Genomic DNA, 21820 nt, shown 5'->3' with positions numbered 1-21820 from the left:
TTTCTCACCCTCCGCCCCCCCCCCCCCCCCCCCCCGCCACAAACTCACTCTCCTGCTGGTAATAGCCTATCCAAAGTGACCACTCTCTTTACAATGTGTATGATAATCAAGGTGGGCCATTTCCAGCACAAATCCAGGTTTTCTCACCCCGCCCTTTTTTTTTTTTCCCAAAAACCACACACACAAACTCACTCTCCTGCTGGTAATAGCTTATCCAAAAGTGACCAAAAGTGTATGAAAATCAAGGTGGGCCATTTCCAGCACAAATCCAGGTTTTCTCACCCTCCGCCTCCCCCCCACAAACTCACTCTCCTGCTGGTAATAGCCCATCCAAAGTGACCACTCTCTTTACAATGTGCATGATAATCAGTGGCCCACTTGATTATCATGCACATTGTAAAGAGAGTGATCACTTTGGATGGGCTATTACCAGCAGGAGAGTGAGTTTGTGTGTGTGTGGGGGGGGGGGGGGGGGCGGAGGGTGAGAAAACCTGGATTTGTGCTGGAAATGGCCCACCTTGATTTTCATACACATTGTAAGGAGAGTGGTCACTTTGGATAAGCTATTACCAGCAGGAGAGTGAGTTTGTGTATGTGGTTTTTGGAAAAAAAGGGGTGGGGGTGAGAGAACCTGGATTTGTGCTGGAAATGGCCCACCTTGTTTATCATACACATTGTAAAGAGAGTTGTCACTTTGGATGGGCTATTACCAGCAGGAGAGTGAGTTTGTGGGGGGGGGGGGTGAGAAAACCTGGATTTGTGCTGGAAATGGCCCACCTTGATTATCATACACATTGTAAGGAGAGCGATCACTTTAGATAAGCTATTACCAGCAGGAGAGTGGGGTGGGAGGAGGTATTGTTTCATGGTCTCTGTGTATATAATGTCTTCTGCAGTTTCCACAGTATGCATCCGATGAAGTGAGCTGTAGCTCACGAAAGCTTATGCTCAAATAAATTGGTTAGTCTCTAAGGTGCCACAAGTACTCCTTTTCTTTCTACTAAGATGGGTGGACTAGAATGCCTGGCATTAAATGAGCATATTGATATAATCGGCATCACAGAAACTTGGTGGAATGAGGATAATCAGAGGGATGTGGAAATACCAGGGTACAAAATATATAGGAATGACAGAGTAGGTAGTGCTGGTGGGGGAGTGGCTCTATATGAGTAAGAAAGCATAAAGTCCAATACAGTAAAAATCTTAAATGAATCCAACAATACCATAGACTCTGTAGGGATAGAAATTCCATGCTTGGCTAAGAGGATAGTAGTAAGAACATACTAGCAACCACCAGACCAGGGTGGTGACTGTGATTGTGAAATGCTCAGGGAGATTAGAGAGGCTACAAAGGCAGAAAACACAATAATAATGGTGGATTTCAACTATCCTCATTTTGACTGGGAACATGTCACCTCAGGAAGGGATGCAGAGATGAAATTTCTAGACACATTAAATGACTCCTCTTTGAGGCACCTAGTCCTGGAACCCACAACTGGAGAGAAGTCCTAAGTGGAGTACAGGATCTGATCCAAGAGGTGAATACAGCTGAACTGCTCTGTAATAGGCAGCAGGTTTAAAATAAACAAAAGAAAGTACGTCTTCACAGAGCCAACCTTTGGAACTCATTGCCAGGGGATGTTGTGAATGCCAAAAGTATAACTGGGCTCAAAAAAGAATGAGATAAATTCATGGAGCATAGGTCCATCAATGGCTATTAGCCAAGATGGTCAGAGACACAACCACATGCTCTGGGTGTCCCTAAACCTCCAACTACCAGAAGCTGGGTTTGGAGGACAGGGGATGGATCACTCAAAATTGCCCTGTTCTGTTCATTCCCTCTGGCCACTGTCAGAGACAGGATACTGGGCTAGATGGACAATTGTCTGACCCAGTGGGGCCATTCTTATGTTTGTACAAAGAATTACTCTACTTACAAAGTTGAATGATTGTAAGAGCAGGTGTTTTTTTGGATTTACTTAAATTAGACAAACCACTGGGTCTTCCACAGAGCTCCGTGCAGAAGGAGCCTTAAGTCCATGCAGATCTCTTTGCAGAACAAAGGCCTGATATAGGAGTGGGATAAACCCAGCAGGAGTACGTTCAGTCTGGTCTGAGGGGCCATGCTCCCGCAGCTCAGTCCTCCCACAGTCCAAGCTGAACTCTATTACAGAGCAACCCAGTTCATTTGGGCCTCCATCTTTAAATGCCCATCCATGCCAATTTTGCTGACCTGGCTTTAATTTATTGTCAATGTACCTCTGTTGCCCCCGGCACCTTTGCTTGGATAAGGACCCTCAAGAGGCAAAAGCAGATAGCTGCAACTGTGTCAGATATAGACTCTGCCATGAGCAGACTGGAAAAGTTTTCAAATTCATGCTTATCTTTTTGGATTGTCTGGGAGGCAACATAGTCAGTGCAGGCACCTGGGTATCAGGACTCTAGCTTCATAGATGGTCAAAAGACACCATTAATGATCATCTAGTCAACTCCTGTATAACACCGGCCAGAGAACTTGGCACAATAATTCCCACATGAAGCCCATAATTTGTGGCTGAGCTACAGCATATTTCTGAACAAGGTTCTGTTCCTGATTTGGGAAGGGCAGATGGTCTAGTGATCAGAGTAGAGGACTGGAACCATGGGCTCTACCCCTAGATCTGTCTCTAGTATCCTTTGTGACCTCAGGTAAGTTACTTAACCTCTGTGTTCCTTGATTTTCCATCTGTAAAATGGGGATAATATTTTCCTACTTTTGTAAAGAGCTTCGGGATCCTTGGATGGAATGCACTATCAAAATTTAGTGTTGTTATTATTGTTTTGTGACCTCAGGAATCTAGAATATTTATCCCTGAACATTCTAACTTCACTAAATTTCCAAAAAACCAAAACCAAGCCCCAGCGCCAACCTCAGCAGCTTCATTCTCTCTTCCTGCTGTAATGTTTGATTAAAAAATCTTACAAACCTGAGCTGTGATTTTTGACAATGGATCCGGTCATGTAAAGCTGGCATTGCAGGAGAGATGACATCAAGATCTGTCATTATTTCAGTGGTTGGTCACCCTAAAGTGAAAGCAGCTGTGCCTGGAGATGGTCAGGAGGAATACTATGTTGGAGAAGAAGCCCTGTCCAAGTTGGGGGACCTTATCTTTGAAATATCCTATTGACCATGGCAGGGCTGCATCTTGAGATGACGTGGAGAAGCTCTGGAGACACATCTAGGCGTGTGAGCTTAGAACAGATGCCAGCGAGAGGCCAGTGCTAAAGAGTGAGCCCCCTCTGAATCCCCTTCACAATCGAGAAAAAATAACTGAGCTGATGTTTGAGCATTTTAAGGTACCAGGTCTGTATCTATCTGTCCAGACGACATTGGCATTGTATGCATCGGCTCATACCACTGGAATGGTAATGGACAGTGGAGATGGAGTTACCCATGCAGTGCCCATCTATGAAGACACTGCTTACCTCATGCTGTTTCCAGGCTGGATGTTGCAGGCAGGGATATCACTGAATACCTCATGAGGCTCCTCTCGACAAGTGGCTGTTCTCTCATGAGCAGGGCTAAGAGAAATATGGTGAACTGTCAGATATCAAGGAAAAGTCCTGCTATGTGGCTTTAGACCCCAGCCAAGAGATTAAGAAGAAGTCAGAGGAGGTCCTGAGAGATTATAAACTTCCTGATGGAAATGCCATCAAAATTGGTCTTCACCTCTGCAGAGCACCAGAAAATCTTTTCACGTAGCATTGGCATTGATACACCCAGAGCTTCATACTCTGATTTCCAACAGAGTTACAAAGCGTGATGGGGATATTTGCCTGCATCTGTATGGCAATGTGGTATTGGCTGGTGGCTCATCCCTTTTTCAGGGACTAAATGAGAGGCTGTTTAAAGAGATAGAGCAGCAAGTCCGTAAAGGAGTTCATGTAAGGATTGTAGCCCTGCCAGACAGGAAGTGCTCTGTGCAGATGGGAGCTTCCATCATTACTTACCTGGCATCCTTCATGCCAATGTGGATCACTGTTTGGGACTACAAAGAATAAGGACCTTCTGTTGTGCACAGAAAATGCTTTTAAGAGGTCTCAGGTCAGGGTTGAATTGTGTCAGCTACCATTGAGAATTGCACTGAAGACTTAACTGGAAAAAAAAGTTGTCCCGTGATGGTGATTGAATAAAAGTGAAAAAGTGCATTAAATGATCTTTGCAGTGTTGTTATAGCTGTGTTGGTCCCAGAATATTAGAGAGACAAGGCGGTTGAGGTACTATCTTTTATTGGACCAACTTCTGACAGTGAGAGAGACAAGCTTTCAAGTTACACAGAGCTACAGGACCTGAAGAAGAGCTCTGTGTAGCTCAGAAGCTTGTCTCTTTCACCAACCAAAGATATTACCTCACTCACCTTGTCTCTCTGTGGTATTTATAAGGTGCTCATCATCTTAGAATCTATGGTATTAGTAGTTATTATAGCCTAAAAAAAGGATGTTCTGGGGGATAAACTGATCACTACAATTGTCAGGTAGGAATTATCCCCCCACCCTCTTGTTCCCCCTCCCTGCCCCTGGCTTTGCACTCTGTGTAATCATTTGTGTCCCTGCCAAATGTGTGCCAGATGCCTCAGTATTAGGATTGTAAATTTAAATGGCTGCATGAGGGTCAGGGCAATGGCGAATCAGGGCCTTTTTCTATAAGAAAGTGAGTTCTAGAGAGTTTCCCTGCTGAGACTGTCACTTAGTGCCAGAGGCTTTTCTGATGGTATCACCTACCCTTTAGGGACTCGGCAAACTCATTTCTCACCAGCTCCAAAGTGTGCCTGGCTTTTATGTCTGAGAGCCTGGGTGGGATTTGAACCGATGTCCAAAAGGCAATTCATTCTGAAGCACATTCTCTGCCTCCTCCCCTGGGCATGGCACAGAGCGCTGGCAGGCCCTCTTGCTCCACTAGGGCGGCGCTGTCACACTTGTTCTTCTCCTTTCTATGACTGGAGGCCCCTCGCTCTGGTGTAACGCTCACAGATCCGTCTTCTCTATGGCTGGCGGACCTTCCCTGCGGTGGCGCTCTCTCTTTCGGCCCGCCTCTCGATGGTATGCGAAGGGCTCCGCTCTCGCGCGGTCTCTATGGTTAGGGGAAGCAGGTCGGCGCTGCCCCTGGTGACACGTCCCGGCGCCGCCCGTCGTTGGCTCTGGCCGCCATTTTATGTGAGCCGCAGCCGGAGCCGGACGGCCGGGACCAGAGGAGTCACGATACCGGCGGAGGGGAGCTGGGCCTCTTCCGCGTCCCGCCATGCCCTCCTCGCCGCTCCGGGTGGCCGTGGTGTGCTCCAGCAACCAGAACCGCAGCATGGAGGCGCACAACATCCTTAGGTAACCGGGGCCTGCCCGTCACTCCCCCCTCCCCGGGACCGGGCCTGCCCTGCCCGTCGTGGCCCCTTCCCTCGCCGAGGCCGCCCCTCGTCTTCCCCACGCACGGGGGCTGCTCGCCGCCGCGTCTGCCCTGGGGCCTGCCCCGGACCGGATCCCCCCGCCCCTGCACCGGGCCCAGCCCGCTATCCTGGGGGAGGCTCGTAATCTTCTCCGGCGACTGAGCCTCCCGGCCCTGGGCACTCCCCAGCCGGCCTCCCCCTCCCTCCCGCCCGCTTCCCTTTGCCCGAGCCACCTGGGCTCGGCCCCGCTGGAGCCCGGCCCGGGGGCGGGTTTGAACCGCTCCTTGTGAGACTGACCCCGGTTCCTGGTCTCCATCGGGTCTCGCCCCCGTATTGACATGGGGCGGTTCGGTTCACACTCTCGCTGGAAGGGATCGACGGGGCCCCACCTCCGCTGGCCTCGCTCAAGTCCCGGGCTGGGTTAATCTCCTTGGCCAGGGGTCTGGGCCCTATCCCGGCTTCCCCGGGCTGCTCCGCCCCTCTGATAAGGCTGGCCCGGTCCCAGGGCTCTGGCGGAGCATTAACATCCGCATCTCTCCCCCCACAACAACCCCATGCTTGCCGGCCCGGAGCAATCCCATGGGCTGGCTTCTGGGGGGCTCGGCAGCCTAAAACCAACCTGCCCCGGCGTCATCCGCCCTCTCTGAATACACCGGCGGGATTCAGAGACTCGAGCCCCCTCTCGCTGGCTTGTTAGAGGGACACTGGACAGGCCGCTCAGCTCTGAACGTTCAATTTCCCCTTCAGGAATATGGCCGCTCGCATAGTTAGTGCTGCAAATGTTTTCAACTCTTCACTTAGTTTAGAGCGGAAAATACACGAGAGAGACCGAAAGGAGGGAGGAAAAAAGTGATGAGCCAGAAAGTGTGTGTGTTGAAGCTCCCTTATCTAGCACAAGGAAGTAATCTAGGTCTTGGCTTAAAATCACTTGAAAGGAAAGTTTAGGAATAAACTGAGGAATGTATTTAAAATGTTTTAAAGCACACATGGCACGTGATCAATAAAATATCTCTCTGGTGGTGGCAGCCATCTTGGTCGAAGGCAATTTACCATGTTAGTAATAGTCAAACTCATTGTAAGACTCATTGAGACAATAATATCATAAACATCCTGTTGTAAACAAAACTGCCTTTTCTGTTACTAAACACTAAAAAATATTAAAAATTAAGGGATTTTAAAAATGCAGTATACTTTTCACATTTTGCTGTTTTACTCTTTGTATTTCTCTCAGCTCCTACAAGGGAAACGGATGAAGTCACTTTCAGGTTCCCAATGCTGCAAGTTCTGTTGGGATTTAAAAAAAAAAATCATGAAAACATTTCTATTGGTCTTAGATCTTGCAAATGAGCTCTTAGCCTGTTAGCACAAAACTTAGGTTTTAAACAATATGAGTTAATAGTTAACAATCCCTTAAAATCATCATTAAATGGCTATCTGGATAAAAAATATTTTCTTTCTTGTGTGCTGATAATGCTTCAGACAATTAAAAAAGTAATAAGTTATAGAAATTTACTGCTTCCATTTCCAAAATGGCAGGTGAAATTCAGTGTTAAGTGCAAATGCACATTGGAAAACATACATCCAAATGATGGTGTCTAAATTAGCTGTACCACTCAAGAAAGAGATGTTGGAGTCATCGTGGATCATTCTCTGAATATTCTGGCTCAATGTGCAGCAGCAGTCAAAAAGGCAAATAGAATGTTAGGAACCATTAGGAAGGGAATAGATAAGACAGAAAATATCATAATGCGATTAAATAAATCCATTGTAAGCCTATTCCTTTAATGCTGCATGTACTTCTGGTCACCCCATCTTAAAAAGATATATCAGAATTGGAAAAACTACAGAGAAAGGCAACAAAAATGATTAGGAGTATGGACAGCTTCTGTGTGAGATTGATTAAAAAGACTGGGACTGCTCAGTTTAGAAAAGCTATGACTAAGGTGGGTATGATAGAAGTCTGTAAAATCATGAATGGTGTGGTGAGGGTGAATAGGGAAGTGTCACACACACACACACACACACACACACACACACACATATATACCTGGGGTCACTAATTGAAATAATAGGCAGATAGTTTAAAACAAAGATAAGGAAGTATTTATTCACACAGTCAACCTGTGGAACTTGTTGCAGTGGGATGTCATGAAGGCCAAAAGTATAACTGGGTTCAAAAAAGAATTAGGAAAATTCCCAGTGGATAGGTCCTTCAGTGACTATTAGCCAAGATGGTCAGGGATGCAACCCCATGCTCTGGGAGTCCCTAAACTTCCAACCGCCAGAAGCTGGGACTGGACGACAGTGGATGGACCACTCGATAATTGCCCTCTTCTGTTCATTCCCTCTGAAGCATCTGGTGCCAACCGTTGTTAGAAGACAGGATACTGGGCTAGATGGACCATTGGTCTGACCCAGTATGGTCATTATGTTCATTTATGCTGTTTTGCTTTTTACATATTCCTAATGTGGACAATGGAAAATATTCATTTTCTAGTCAACTTCAATTTGTGGTTTATAGACTCTTAAGTCAGAGATGGAAAATACCTACTTGATCATCCAGTCATCCATCTTGCTATTGTGGGATTGTGCCCTACAGTACTTTACATGTTTTTCCAAAGCACACTACAACTAGATATTGCATCAAACAATGTGGGGGAATGTTTCAATTGAACAAAACTGTTACTGAAATTTTAAAATAGCATAGAGGCATTTATATTGCATTTTATAAAGTTTCTCAGACAAAAAATTAGGTTTTATAATACAGGATACTGTCCCTTTGAAACGATGGGCAGAGTTTTACATGATATCTAAAAATGCTTGAAAGAGCTTTCTGAAACGTGATGCTCTGAGGGGTTGTAAAACTATTCTGTTTGTAGTTTATTTTAAAATATTTGCACTGAGAAACTGAAACAATAAAATTAAAACCCTGTTACAGGGCTTTTCTTAGTGTTGAGGAAATTCTATTAAATAGTTCATATCTTAAATATTGTTTACCCTACTCTCAAGTTTCAGTATTTATGGGTATAGGCTTTACAGATTTTGTTTAAAAAAAAAAAAAAACACTAATTTTTTTTTAAGTCAAGTCTTTTCACTTTGGCAGTGTTATTTTTTTTCTAGTTCTTAATTTGTGGAGGAAACATTTGTCAATACTGCCCATCATCTTAAAAATTTACTCAGTTTATGATATTTTTGACCTGCCTGAAGCACTATAGAATTTTAAAACCGTTTATTTTGTTAGTCTTAATACATGGTTTATGTGGGGTGTTTTCAATATTTTTATTGTAATAGGGTCTTATGCTTTTTTTTTTAAATGCATGAAATTATCAGGTGTTTCAGGTAGGTTTGATATAAAATTGAAAACTTGTCCTTGACAAAAATCTCAATATTTGTCTCTGTTTTGGACTCAGAAATGCCAGTTCCAAATAAAAACGTTTTTCTGACACATTTCAACTCTTTTCTCTTCCCTCCCCCCCCCCCAAAAAAAAGGAAAAAAAGAAAAACAGTGCTCTTGCGTATAGAAACTTCAGGATTTGGGATGGTTCAAAATTGATCAAATTATCTTTTAAAGGTCTGCTTCTGCTATAACCCCCCCCCCCTTTTTTTTTTTAAAGAGGGTTAAAATTTGAAGATTTTTTTGAGAAATCTATAAACTCTTGACCCTTTTAAATTGAAGCACAGTGGATTCCATTTAGGGTGAGATGTATGGTTTAGTTTGGAAACTTAGCTAAGGCTGTTTGTCAGACTGACATTCTGTATAGCTTTATACTATCACTTATGCCTTACAGAGAGTCAGATATCTGTATGTTTTCTATATTCTTTGTTCTCTATGGCTGCAAATGTCCTACAAGATCAAACAATAGCTGCTTTCTGTTTTTTTTAAAATGGATTTCCCAATGTCCCAATATAGTCCCTCATCTATTATTTACAACTATATTTAAACTTTTTACAACTATAACGCTATGATACAAAAGTCGAACAAGATCTGTGAAACTACTGCATATATGTAGCTTGTTGAAATATAAAACCAAACACAAAATACCCCGAACAATATTGACCAAATAAATGACTTTCATATCTTAAAAGTTGCCAAACCGGATGTCATTCTGTAACCATACTCAGCCACACCTGGCTTATCCTATGTTGTAATGACTTTTATAGTTTTCACTTGGGATACACTACAACAGAGGTTCTCAAACTGGGGGTTGGGACCCCTCAGGGGGTCATGAGGTGGTTATATGGGGGGTCGTGAGCTGTCAGCCTCCACCTCAAACCCCACTTTGCATCCAACATTTATAATGGTGTTAAATATGTAAAGTTTTTAATTTATAAGGGGGGTTATGCTCAGAGGCTTACTATGTGAAAGGGGTCACCAGTGCAAAAGTTTGAGAACCACTCCACTACAACATGGTGACATGTTCTCTTGCATAGTATTTTAAATGTATGCAGTAATACTACATAAAATCATAGTTATCTATGGGAATTTGCACAGTGAATGATAGTACCTTTGCATGTGTATATGTAAGCTTAATACAGTAGAATGTTACCGTTTCTCTCTTGGATCATGAAAATTTAAATACAAACGGGTCTATAATACACTGATACTGTCAAGGTCTCTGAGACTGTTTGCCACCCCTTAACTGGTTTAAAGTTGTTGTGCAAGAGCAGTAGCCATTTAGGGAAGGGGGGAGAATAACTTTGTCAGTGAAGAATTCTAATGAAAATGGATTTCTTTTAGTTTAAGAATCATGATCTATTCATAATGTAACTTTTATTTGTATAGTGGCAGTTCTCAAAGTCCCCAGTTGGGATCAATGCTCATATTGAGTATTGTATAAACTTGTAAAATGACATTTCCTGCAAGTATTTTGGGTCAGTCTAAGACGAGATGCAACAATTGAGTTGAGCAAACAGCAAAAGGGAATGGGGGGGGGGGGGGAGAGGAGGAAGGTAACAGTAATAAAGTTCCATGGTTACATAGGTTAGTGGCAGGCACAGCATCATGGTTCTGAACCATTTACTTTTTTTTTATAAAAATATAATTAAATATCAAAGTCCCTGGGTTTGGTGATAGTATTGTTACAGTATAATGTGTATCAGTCTGTGAAACTGCAGTATATTAATAGAGAATGTATATAAAACAAACATAGAATCCTACACTGAAATAGTTCAGATTTATATTTCCTTTTATGAAGACACATTATAGTAGTACACCTCTACCCCGATATAACATGTCCTGATATAACACGAATTTGGCTGTAACACAGTAAAGCAGTGCTCTGGGGGGCGGGGCTGCGTGCTCCAGCGGAGCAGCATGTCAGTGTGTCTGGCTCTGACACGGGGCTCTGAGTGGCGTGTTAAGGGTGCCAGTCCAGGGCCGAGGGGTTGGATAAGGGGCAGAGGGTCTCGGGAGGCGGTCAGGGAGCAGGGGGGTTTGGATGGTTTTGAGGGCGGGGTGGTCAGGGGATGGGGAACGGGGGTGTTGGATAGGGCGTGGGAGTCCCAGGGGGCCTGTCAGGGGGCAGGGGTGTGGATAGGGGTCGGGGCAGTCAGGGGGTTGGGTAGGGGGTGGGGTCCTGGGGGTGGTTTCTGGAGGGGGCAGTCTGGGAAAAGGAGCAGGGGGTCTTAGATGGGGGTGGGGTCTTCGGAGGGGTGGTTAGGGGTGGGGGGGGTCTCTGGAAGGGGTAGTCGGGACAAAGGGGGAGAGGGTTGGATGGGTCGGGAGTTCTGAGGGGTCAGTCGGGATGGGAAGTGACTATTAATAACGGAAATGTTCGAGGCCAAAGCAAGTTGGATATAACACGGTTTCACCTATAATGCAGTAAGATTTTTTGGCTCCTGAGGGCTGCGTTATATTGGGGTAGAGGTGTATTGTTGCCAGAAAAGACTATAAATTAATGTAAATGAACAAAGTTTTATTTGTTCTACAGCTATGTTCTTCAGGACAGAGAACTGTTTGTCAATTCATTATTGTAACCTCATTGTAAATGGACAGCACTGTGTACATTGGATCATCTCAACATGGCAATTTGAACATACGTTTATATTTATATGCTAACTACAGGAATGAATGATGGTGTGATAAGCCAGTGAAGGAAAGACTAAATTACTGGGGTAAAAGGCAGCGTGAAGCCTCCAATATGCAGGCATAATATAGGGGCTATAGCAACTGCAATTATTTCCTTGCTTTTATCAGTTTGCATCACAGTCCAGTGTTCTTTATTAGTTTGTAAGCCTTAACTGAAAGTGATCTAACTCATTTACTGAACCTAGTGTCTGTGTCTAGGCCCACAGTACAGTGTGCTCAGTCCAGGAGGAAGGGAATACCCCTTGTAATCAAATTAGGAAAATCACTGGCAGGTTCTAAAGGCTGGGAAAGTCCATCTTCCATTGAGAACTCGGGAAATAAAATCCACCTTGAAGTAATGCAAGACAGGACAATGAACAGATCTGAATACCGAATAGACTGGGTACAACTTGTATAGTGCATTGTCCAAAATTATAAATTAAGCATGTAGGGAATTACAAATGGAAACAGGATGAAAAGAATTGGGATTAATTTACAAGACAGTATTTGGAAGCTTGCAGTATTATCCCCAAAAGAACGAGGAGTACTTGTGGCCCGTTGGAGACTAACAAATTCATTTGAGCATAAGCTTTTGTGGGCTAAAACCCACTTCATTGGATGTATGCCGTGGAAAATACAGTAGGAAGATAGATGTAGATATACATACACACACAGAACATGATAAAATGGGTGTTGCCATACACACTATAATGAGAGTGATCAATTAAGGTGAACTGTTATCAGCAGGAGAAAACAGGATGGCCCATTTCCAACAGTTGACCAGTTGCTCTATACCTTGAGTATGCACAATTTATCTGATTCAAATTCTCCTTTTCTGTCACTTATAGCAGATACAAGGATTTTCTTTTATCTGCAAATCCTTTCAAATAAGAATTTCCAAATTCTTCTTAATGAATTTATATACTTTGTTATATATAAAGTACCATACTGAAAGTGCCTTCCTAAAAAGAAATGTACTTTTGAACTGTTTCAGTGCAGAGTTCTATGCCTACTGTGTTTACACTGTTGCAATTTCAGACTAATATAGTAACAACTCCTCAGTCTCTTGAAATTAGGATTTCTGTATTTGTAGCTGACTTCTGGTTTATTCAGAATTTGTAGCTTTTGAGTGAGGATTTATGCATTACATATACATTCATACAAGTTCATTTTTAGTAAATTGTATGTTTAGAATTGAGGTGGGGTGTGAGGTATATTATTAATGGTGTAAACAGAATGAGAGTTGAAAGCTTATAAGAAACTTCATTAGAGCCTTAAACCACAAATCATGTAATATTGGGGGTTTAACCACATAGGAGAAACAGAAGTTCAACCAAGTACAGTTTACAATAAACAAGCTTCAGTCAGAGTTTCTATACCAATTGGGTAGTATCAATCAGCAACTGAACTAAATGAAGAGTATGCTTAACTTTTTGTCAGATTCCCCATTTAGTTTACAAAAAATGTTTTTAAATTGTTTAGCTTGAAACCAGCAAGAATGAGCAAATGCCAACATTGATTTATTACATTTTTATATTGATAGAATTTGACTTATTTGACAAACATATTCAAAAAGGCTAACGTAGAAATTGAGCCAGTTGTCAACTTTCTGAAGATTTCAGAGACCGAAACCAGTCAGCAATATGCTTTTAGATTGCAAATGCAGTTTTTAAGAGTAAAATGCGTACTGGCTGAGTGGGATCCAACTTTAGATTAATCTGAAAACATTATTTAAAGAAATGCTGTTCATTATTCTACTTTTATTCATTATAATAGTGTGTGCTAAACTTGCCTAGGAACTGAACTTTTACTTTTTTCCTAAACAATGTTGTTGCCATTCAATTGCAATAAAGCAGTTATTTTACATCCCTTTATATTATTATGTTCAATATTGGCCACTTGAGAGAAGAATCTCAGCAGTATTTTGAGTTTAAGGTTAGGTGAGATTTCCTTTTTAGAACACAAGCCATATAAGGTTCCAGAATATTAACTTATCTGCTTGGACTAAAGTTCTGTTTCTTCTGCTTTAGATGTCACCAGCGTCTAAAACTGAATAAGGACTGCTGTGTCCTTTTTCAAGTGTTAACGATTCATCAGTGCTATTGAGCACTGCTGTCAGCTGTTAAACAACTGTTGTGTTCCTAGAAGTAGAGTTGTATGTCAAGTGCGTAGAGATCCGTCTGGTGGAAAATGCCATGGCCCCAGTTCAGCAATGTACTTAACTTAGTGCCTAACTTTAAGCATATGAATAGTCCGCCTGATTTCACTGAAACTGTCTTTGTGCTTAAAGCTGGGCACATGCATACCGAATCAGGGCCTATCTGTGTAAAGTTATTGCTAAACTAAGGCTATGTCTAAACTTGCAGAGTTTTGCACTGTCAGTTTCAGTGGTGATAGTGAACCGCTGAAAGAAAAGAGCTGGTTTGTGAACCCATTTACTTCCACAGAGAGTGTTTACATTTGCAGTACTTCCATCCCCGATGAGGCATCGCACGGAGGGCAGCTATCCCACAGTTCAGCTCTCTCTATTTTGATGATAGGCCTTGTGGAAAGGTGGGGTGAGGTGATCGTGGGGCATCCTGGGTCCCTGCACGGTCTCCTCTCCCCAAACGGTGATCAGCTCCAGTAGCTCGCATTGGTCCAAGCAGGGGATCATTTGCTCCATGGAGCAAGCGTTGTCACCTGGCCAAATGATAAGTGAGCACTTGCCAAGAAAACACAAAGGGGAGTTTCAAAGTTCCCCAGGGCTTTACAGGGGGAGGGTGGGGTTGTCTGTTTACCTGGTGTCAGAGCAGCAGAGCTGCTGGCCCCCCAGAGTGGTCACCTCTGCACTGTGGGATATCCTGCGGGGGCTAAAAGCTCTGTAAACAGGAAGAACGTGTCTTCACTTCCACATCACTGCAGAAGCATCACCAGTAAGAGCTGTATGCCTCTCGTGGAGGTGGTTTTCTTTTTGCGGTGAGACTTCTGAGGTTCACTGCAAAAAGTCATTAGTAAGTGTAGACGCTCCCATGGTTTTTGTGCAAAAAAGGGACTTTTTCAGCTTTAAATTGCAAGTGTAGACATGCCCTGAGTGTGAGTACAGTCTCCTATCTAGGCTCATAACTTTAACTAGCATTCGTGGAAATTATTTACACAAATCTTACATCCATCAATGGACCTCTTAATGCATTGGGTTAGAATGAGGCATTTGCAGTGATCAGCAGTGATCTGAGGTGCGCTAGTATTGTCTTGCTGTTGCTGTGGATGGTGTACTTGGAGTTACCTTAATATTTCCCATATAGTTATAAATAACTTTACTCTGACCTTGATAATGCAAAACTCTGTATAAATTATCCTGTACTGTAAATGTTAGATTTCTTTTTTTTGGTATTACTGAAGCTTGGTGCTAGCTATCTGGATTCACTCACTAATCCAACTTGTTTAATTGCTTAGCAGAAGAAGGCTGTGCTGAGTAATTCAATTGGCACTAGCAATAATTTTTTGTACAGTTACCAGAAATGTGCTGAAACACTTTCAGATTATGTCAAAGCACAACATGTTGTGTAAGTGACACGCACAGATGTACTCTGGCCACTACTAATGCAGTGTAAAGACTTTGGTTTTGAGAGCTGTGCTCTGACTGTTTAGGGAAGAGAGACGTCTCAAAAATAAGTCAGAATGCATCAGAATTTCAAATCTTGGGGTAGGAAGCCTTGCCAATGAAAAGTTTCTATTTATTATTTCAGATGAGATGCAGACTTCATCAAATGCAGCTTTTACCTTTTGAGAGAGGGTGGCTGTGGTAAGTGTTGTGGTGAAAGCTGTGGCCAGTATGTCTGCATCTCCCGTGACTCATTTCAGCCAGTGGTATTGTGGTATGCGAACAGAAAAAATCAAGGAGAAAAAAGTGGAAGAAAATGACTTGACTGTTGCAATTCCACCATCCTGACCTGGGAGGGAGGGCGGGTAGAGAAAGAGGAAGAAGAAAAGGGTATGGTGCCAAAATCTTCTCTTACGCCATTATCTTATGGCAGAGTCGTATTGCGAAATCCCACTACTTGATGAAGTGATGACTGTAGGGCAGAAACAGATGGGTGGAGAAAGGGCAGGAGAGGGATAAGGGAGCTCCATTTTACAAACCTGTTTTTCACAGGTACAGACTGGCTAATTCACACTATTTGTAGTCCTTCCAGATACCATTTTACATCATGTAGTGTACAGAATTTATTAGTGAGCCTTATTTCCATATCAAATTTTTAAATGGGGGGATTTGTTCTTTTACTGAAGCGCTTCTCATAATTGACAACCTGTTTTCATGGACTTTAAAACATCTTATTGGTTATTGTAGCTACAGGAATGAAAGTTGATATAAATCTGATGTTTACTTCAGACCAGTTTGTGTTCACATTTCTTGTGTAACTGCATCTCAATTGTTTTGAAGTTAAGAAAATATTTGAATACTAGACAGCAGTATAAAAATTGAATTTTCATGTAAGAATAATGGGAGATTGGTGTTAGCTCCCCTATGAAGTTATTTCTGTAACAAACACTGCCTTTCTGGGATTCCACAGGTAGAAATGTACTGATGTATTTCAACTACAAAACAGATCTGGTGTTAGTTCGGATGCAGCAAAATTTACAAAAACTGAACAGTTTGAATTTCATCATTAAAATTTCCATCTGTCGTGGTTCTCCTATTGTACTTTTTTGCCCAGTAGGGGCAGTAGAATGAAACTAATGTAAGTATGGAAAATGGCCTAGGCATGAGTAACAGAGAGATTAGCCTCTGTGCCAAAGGTTGGGGAAGGGAAGAGAAATTAATCTTTTAAAAAATGAGTCTTCCTCTCTTCAACTGTGGGAAATCATATACGCTTTCCACTTCCATCCATTCCACCTATCCTCCCCTGGTCTAGCAGAATGAAACTTACCAGGATCACCTCAGTTTCATATCACAGTTCCTGTCTCCACTGTGTGCAGAAACAGTAGAGCGTTCAGAATTATTGGAGAGGGAGAAAGTATAGGAAGGTGAGAAGAGGGGAAGATGGAATAAAAAGCACGGTAAGACAAATACATTACTAAGGCAGCCTTCCTCTTCTTTGTGGTGTGGGAACACATGAGAGTTTAGGATAAAGCTTGGTCCTTCACAATCTATGCCAAGAAGGTTTTGGAGCACTACAGAGACAGAGCACTCAGTCCCTGGGAATAGGATGTGCATAAACACTTAAAATTAAACACTTGTATTTTATTTTTGTTTCTTGCAATTTGATACTTGGAGAGCAAGGAATTGAAATGCTGAAGGTCAGTTGCTCACAGTACATGCTCACATCTGCTCTGGATCTCAGGGCTTGATAACTTCGGTCTCTTTTGTGTTTTGACAATTCAGTGACGTTGCAAGTCTGGGTCTTTAAAAAGCAAGCCAGACTCTTGAAATGCTTTTCCAGAAATCACATCAGAATTAGAAAGCCAGATGTTTTTACCTCCTAAACAATACTGACAGACTACTTCGCTCAGATTCCTCGCACCCTTTGCTTTCTGACAGGCTAATGGACGAGTTCTTCTATGTGCTGATACTCAGCAAAGCTTAGCATTATTACAATCCTTTGTTTTCAAGTGGCAGCTTGCCGAGGTCAAGGGTGTTGGTGGCACTTCATACATTAATAAAATAGCCAACCAAATAACCCTAAATATGAGAAATGTGGTAGGCTTGAGCTTGGTGATATAGGATTATGGTTGGGAAGCCATACTGGGAGTAGAAGATATTTGCAGTGGTATTGCAGTATATGTGAAGCAACAGACTGATCCTGCTTCTCATAATCTTAACTCCACAAATATTCAACGGGGTGGGGTTGTGCGCACATGTGCATACACCCCCCCCCTTTCCATAATGACCTAGTGAAAAGATATCTAAAAGTCAGCACCATGCAGTTGATTGTTTGTCTGCCCTCGAAATTTCTTTTCTGTTTTAATTATTAAAAGAATAGCTGCTGACAGGAATGGAATGGAAGACATGCCTGGTTTATTATGACTTTTGGCTACAAGTCAATAAAGTATCCATCAGACTCTGGCAAAATTTGTGGACAAACTAATTTTCAATCTGGTTGGAAAAACTTAGCTGATTCCGATGTTTGTACTTGTATTAAATTTAAACAATGCACATTTGGTGCTTTTAAAAAAATTGGTAGACAGGTTTATATAATTTAATTTAAAAAAAAATTAGTGTTCTGTTTGAAATACTGAGTACTATCATTTCTGATACTGCTCCTTCCTCCTTTCAGATGTCTTTCTGATCTGTAACAGTGAATGTTCTGCATTCGTACTTGTGCAATTCAGCATGGACTGATTTAAATGAAAGGAGGAAAGTAACTAAAAATAGTCCTAATAGCTGTACAGCTGACTTAATTTGCTGAAATTTTATAGCCATCTTTTGGAAGCTGCATATGTGCATTTTTAAACAGTAAATTGACATTTCAGGGAGACTTAACCTTTGGGTTGTTAAGCATTGTATGCTTATCAATTTAATTGGAGAAGTTTTTAAAATGGTAAAAGTATTTCAGAAGACCTGTAATTTGGGTCTAGAAGTAGTGAATCTATAAGAATAAATAAGATCTCTTGTTTAATCACTTGCTTTATTAGATATTGAAATTGCCAAGTGCATTTCTTAAGTAGGTACCCTGAAAGCTGCTATAGAGGGACTTCAGTCAAAACAAGTGAGAACCAAGCATAAGAGGATCTGTCACTTATACGTTAGAACCCAAATTCTGCAAACCTTTGTGTGTCTCAGCCCATTTTTTCCTGGTTAGACAACCAACTGTTTTGTTGGTGTGGCGGGTGGGGTGAATGGAGTGGAATAAAATTGATAAACAAAACTGCCTTTCTTTGCAGTGAAAATAATGGATGGGCTTGGAGTTTTTTTTGCTATCCCCCGACCTCCTCTTTACCCCATAATGATTGTCAATACACTGTACACGTTTGCTTTTTTGCTTAGTATGTAAGGTGGTTACCGTCAATTAGCTACTACTAAAACTAGAATTCAGTTATTTATTGCTAGTCATTTAATAAGATGTCAACTTATACTGTGTGTTGATTTTTCCAAAATAAATTTCTCCTTCCTGGTAACAGTAGTGTGGTAAAGTCTCTTGGGTGGTCTGTGGGCCAAAAGGGGAGTCAGAACAGCAGCCAAAGGTTAGAAATGAAAAAGACCTTGTAGCTCATCTTGTCTATCACCCTGCCAATTCAGCATCGTTACCTACAGTATATGTTCTGGTATTCCATTGCATAGTTTTAAATGCCCAAGCAGGGGTGCTTCCATCACTTTCTCTGGCAGCATATTCCATAGCTTAATAGTTTTGTTCTCAGGAAGATTTTTTCCTGATAATCAGCCCGAATATCCTTAAAAGGGTGTAGATACAGCGATGATGCAGTTACAGCTTTTGGTAGGGGAAAATACTTGGAGAAGTTGAAATTCATGGGATCTTGGTATTACGGTTTTTTGCACATTTTACTTCCTGATTACATCCGTGTTTAGCAAGGTTGGGGTGGGGGTAGAACCTGGTAGTTTTGATTTATTAGTGTATATAATTCAGTAATCAAGGTCCTGTGTATCCTGTATCACATTAGAACCAAATTCTGTGGCAAGGGCCCTTAAATTCAGCAGCAGTATTATTTACTCATCTCCTTAAAATCTCGTCACTCCCTTCCTTTCCACTTCTATAAAACTCAGTGAAGGCTCACAGAATGTAAATTCAGTGATTTTAATTTGATGGGTTTTTTTTCGTTATGCTCTCCAGGTTGCCCATTTTCATAGAACTTAGCTCCCATGATGTCCAGACAGTCCAGCTCAAACCTCTTCCTCCTCCCACCCAGTTGTGTGCCAGAGGAGAGCTGTATTTGTGCATATGTATACAATTCTATTCTGGTATAATACGTTTTCAAAGATGCAATATTGTGAAAATTAGACCTACAGGTGCACTAATAATTTTTAGTAAAATTTTAGGCTGGTATACATTTCTTTTCAGAATTTTAAATGAGAGGAATCTGTTCCTTTTGGGACCGATTCCAAAGCAGTATCTCTCATCTGTGTTTAGTAGTGGTCCTGATAGGTTATCAAGTATGTATCGGTCATACAGTGTGCTGCAAGTGACTCGCCATGGTGGAATATGAGAGCATCAAACCAAGGACTGGTGCCAAACTCAGGAGCTGCTATCTGCTTTATCTTCCTGCTGGAGTTTGAAATGGAGATCTGGCTTCAGTGCCAAAATTAATAATTCAAACTGAAGGGGAGACGCATGCTTAACTGTCAGAAGTAGCACACTGAATCTCATGCATTAGTCATGGGCAGTCTGAGAATAGATGCTATATAGGTGCAGATATATTTTTATAGTCATGAAATAGGCTCTGTGAAAGGCCCTTACAGCTTTACAGATTCTACTTGAAGGCCTCTGTTATAAGATACTGGGACTCTGTAGCAGAGTTATTTCTCTCCATTAAACCCTACTCATTATTAAAGGGTGGGACATGAGGACAAATTTCACTTTCTTACGTTCCAGCCTTCCCATAATAGATGTACTATCAAAAAATCCTTTGTAGTGGCTTAGATTGCATCAGTGTTTCAGGTGCACAGCTGGAGTCAATAGGAGAACTGTTACTATTGAATATTGCCTCTTCCATAGAAACTGATTTTGGATTGGCAAAAAATGAAGTGTTTTGACATTTTGGTGTATTAGAACTACACATTATCAGCTGTATTGGTGATAGTCTTGTGGCTAAGGCCTTATCTGCACTTGCTTGGTTTTTGCGTCGACACAGATGTCTAAGTGCAAATGCCTAGTGTAGTCATGATTTGTACCAGTACAGCAGTTTTGAGTCCCTTTGCTAACTCTTTTTCAACCACTAATATCAGGAAGATCAAGATGAACTTTTTCAATCTCAAAGCTTTAATTTTCTCTTCCTTGGGAGATACAGGTGGGGAGCTTGTTCTAACTTTGGGGGCTTTTTTTTTTTTGGTTTATGGATGAGTGTGGAATGTTTTGAAAATAAAGGTTTGTCTTATTAACCATGTCTCTTTTTTTCATAGTTTCTGTGCTCATCAATAAAGCTTCCCCCTTCTGTTTTCAGTCTCTCATTGTGCTTATGCTGCATATTAGGGTTGCACCCGTACAGATGCAAAATTTGGGAGACAGCAGGAAGTACAACCTTTGATTATGTAACAGTTTTGAGTTCTTCCTGCACACTTTCCACTCTGTGGTTGAACAGACAACTCTTGGCATGAGGATATTAGAGAAACAGAGTTAAACAAAACCCACATAATTTCAGCTTCTTTAGAACACAATGGAAAAAGGCTTGTGAGTTTGAAAAAGAATACAATCCAGTTTGTTTTGTTGTGATATCAGACAAAGACTGCCCGCAACTTCACACTTTCTGGCTGCCACTTTTTTGCAACATTACTAAAGTTATTTAAATGAAGTGTAGGATACGTATTGTGCACCAAGACTTGCATTAAATTGCAAATGTATAATTTTTTATCTTAAATGTGTTTAGAAGGTTGGATTCAGAGTTGACAGGTCTCTAAGAATCTTATTTTTTTTCCAAGTCCAGTGCGTTGCTGTTCAGCACCTAGACATGTAGGTTTTAAATCTTTCCAATCTAATTATAAATCCCTTTTTGTGTCTTTCAGCAAACGAGGATTCAGTGTTCGATCCTTTGGAACAGGGACTCATGTGAAACTGCCAGGACCAGCACCAGACAAGCCGAATGTTTATGATTTCAAAACAACATATGATCAGATGTACAATGATCTGCTTAGGAAAGACAAAGAACTGTATCCCCGTGGAATGACCTTTTTAAAAAACCCTATATGGTTCATCTTTGAAAGGTGTAATTCATTATTTTGCATAAGGAATACACAGCTGCTTGACTGGCAAGAGCTTTGTTTTAAGGTTCTAGGCAGGTGTTTCACATTCTGTTAGGATCTCTAACACTCCCCTTGTAACTTGCTATTGAGTTATAATGCATGCATTCAAAATCCTCTTGTATAGTAAATTAACATACTTAGTTCTTGAACAGAACTATGAATATTTTACACCTTCATCCATGAACTGCACTGCGGGCTATGTTTTCCCAGTGCAGAGCCCATTCCTGGCAATGGGCATGCCAAGAGCTGCCACCAAAAGAATGAAAATCATATGTAGCTCAGTCAAGCAAACAGGTAAAGTTTAGAGTAGCCTAGTGGCCTAAGGGGAGAGAACATAATCCATCAAATATTTTCTCTTCTCATCAAGAAGCTAATTGTTAATTTCTGGTTTTGGCTGTACATCAAAAACATATTCCTTAAGTATATTTCCAAGAATGGGCACAG

At 41.6% G+C, this 21820-nt stretch overlaps 1 protein-coding gene and 1 pseudogene across 1 annotated transcript in view; both read left to right on the top strand.

The window, feature by feature from the left end:
* Nucleotides 1-2940: 2940 nt before the first annotated feature.
* Nucleotides 2941-4169, top strand: LOC125624467 (actin-related protein T2-like; annotated as a pseudogene).
* A 952-nt stretch (nt 4170-5121) lies between these two features.
* The window catches only part of SSU72 (SSU72 homolog, RNA polymerase II CTD phosphatase), a 62045-nt gene continuing 45346 nt past the window's right edge, over nt 5122-21820 (top strand). The window contains exons 1-2 of the mRNA XM_048825194.2: nt 5122-5358; nt 21140-21283. Coding sequence (XP_048681151.1) covers nt 5279-5358; nt 21140-21283 — 224 coding nt within the window. The 5' untranslated portion in view covers nt 5122-5278. The remainder of the gene's footprint in view (nt 5359-21139; nt 21284-21820) is intronic.

This window comes from Caretta caretta, chromosome 18 (genome assembly GCF_965140235.1).
Source record: "Caretta caretta isolate rCarCar2 chromosome 18, rCarCar1.hap1, whole genome shotgun sequence".
NCBI lineage: Eukaryota > Metazoa > Chordata > Testudines > Cheloniidae > Caretta > Caretta caretta.
The sequence above is the reverse complement of the archived record's forward strand: the minus strand, read 5'-3'. Positions and strand labels throughout refer to the sequence as shown.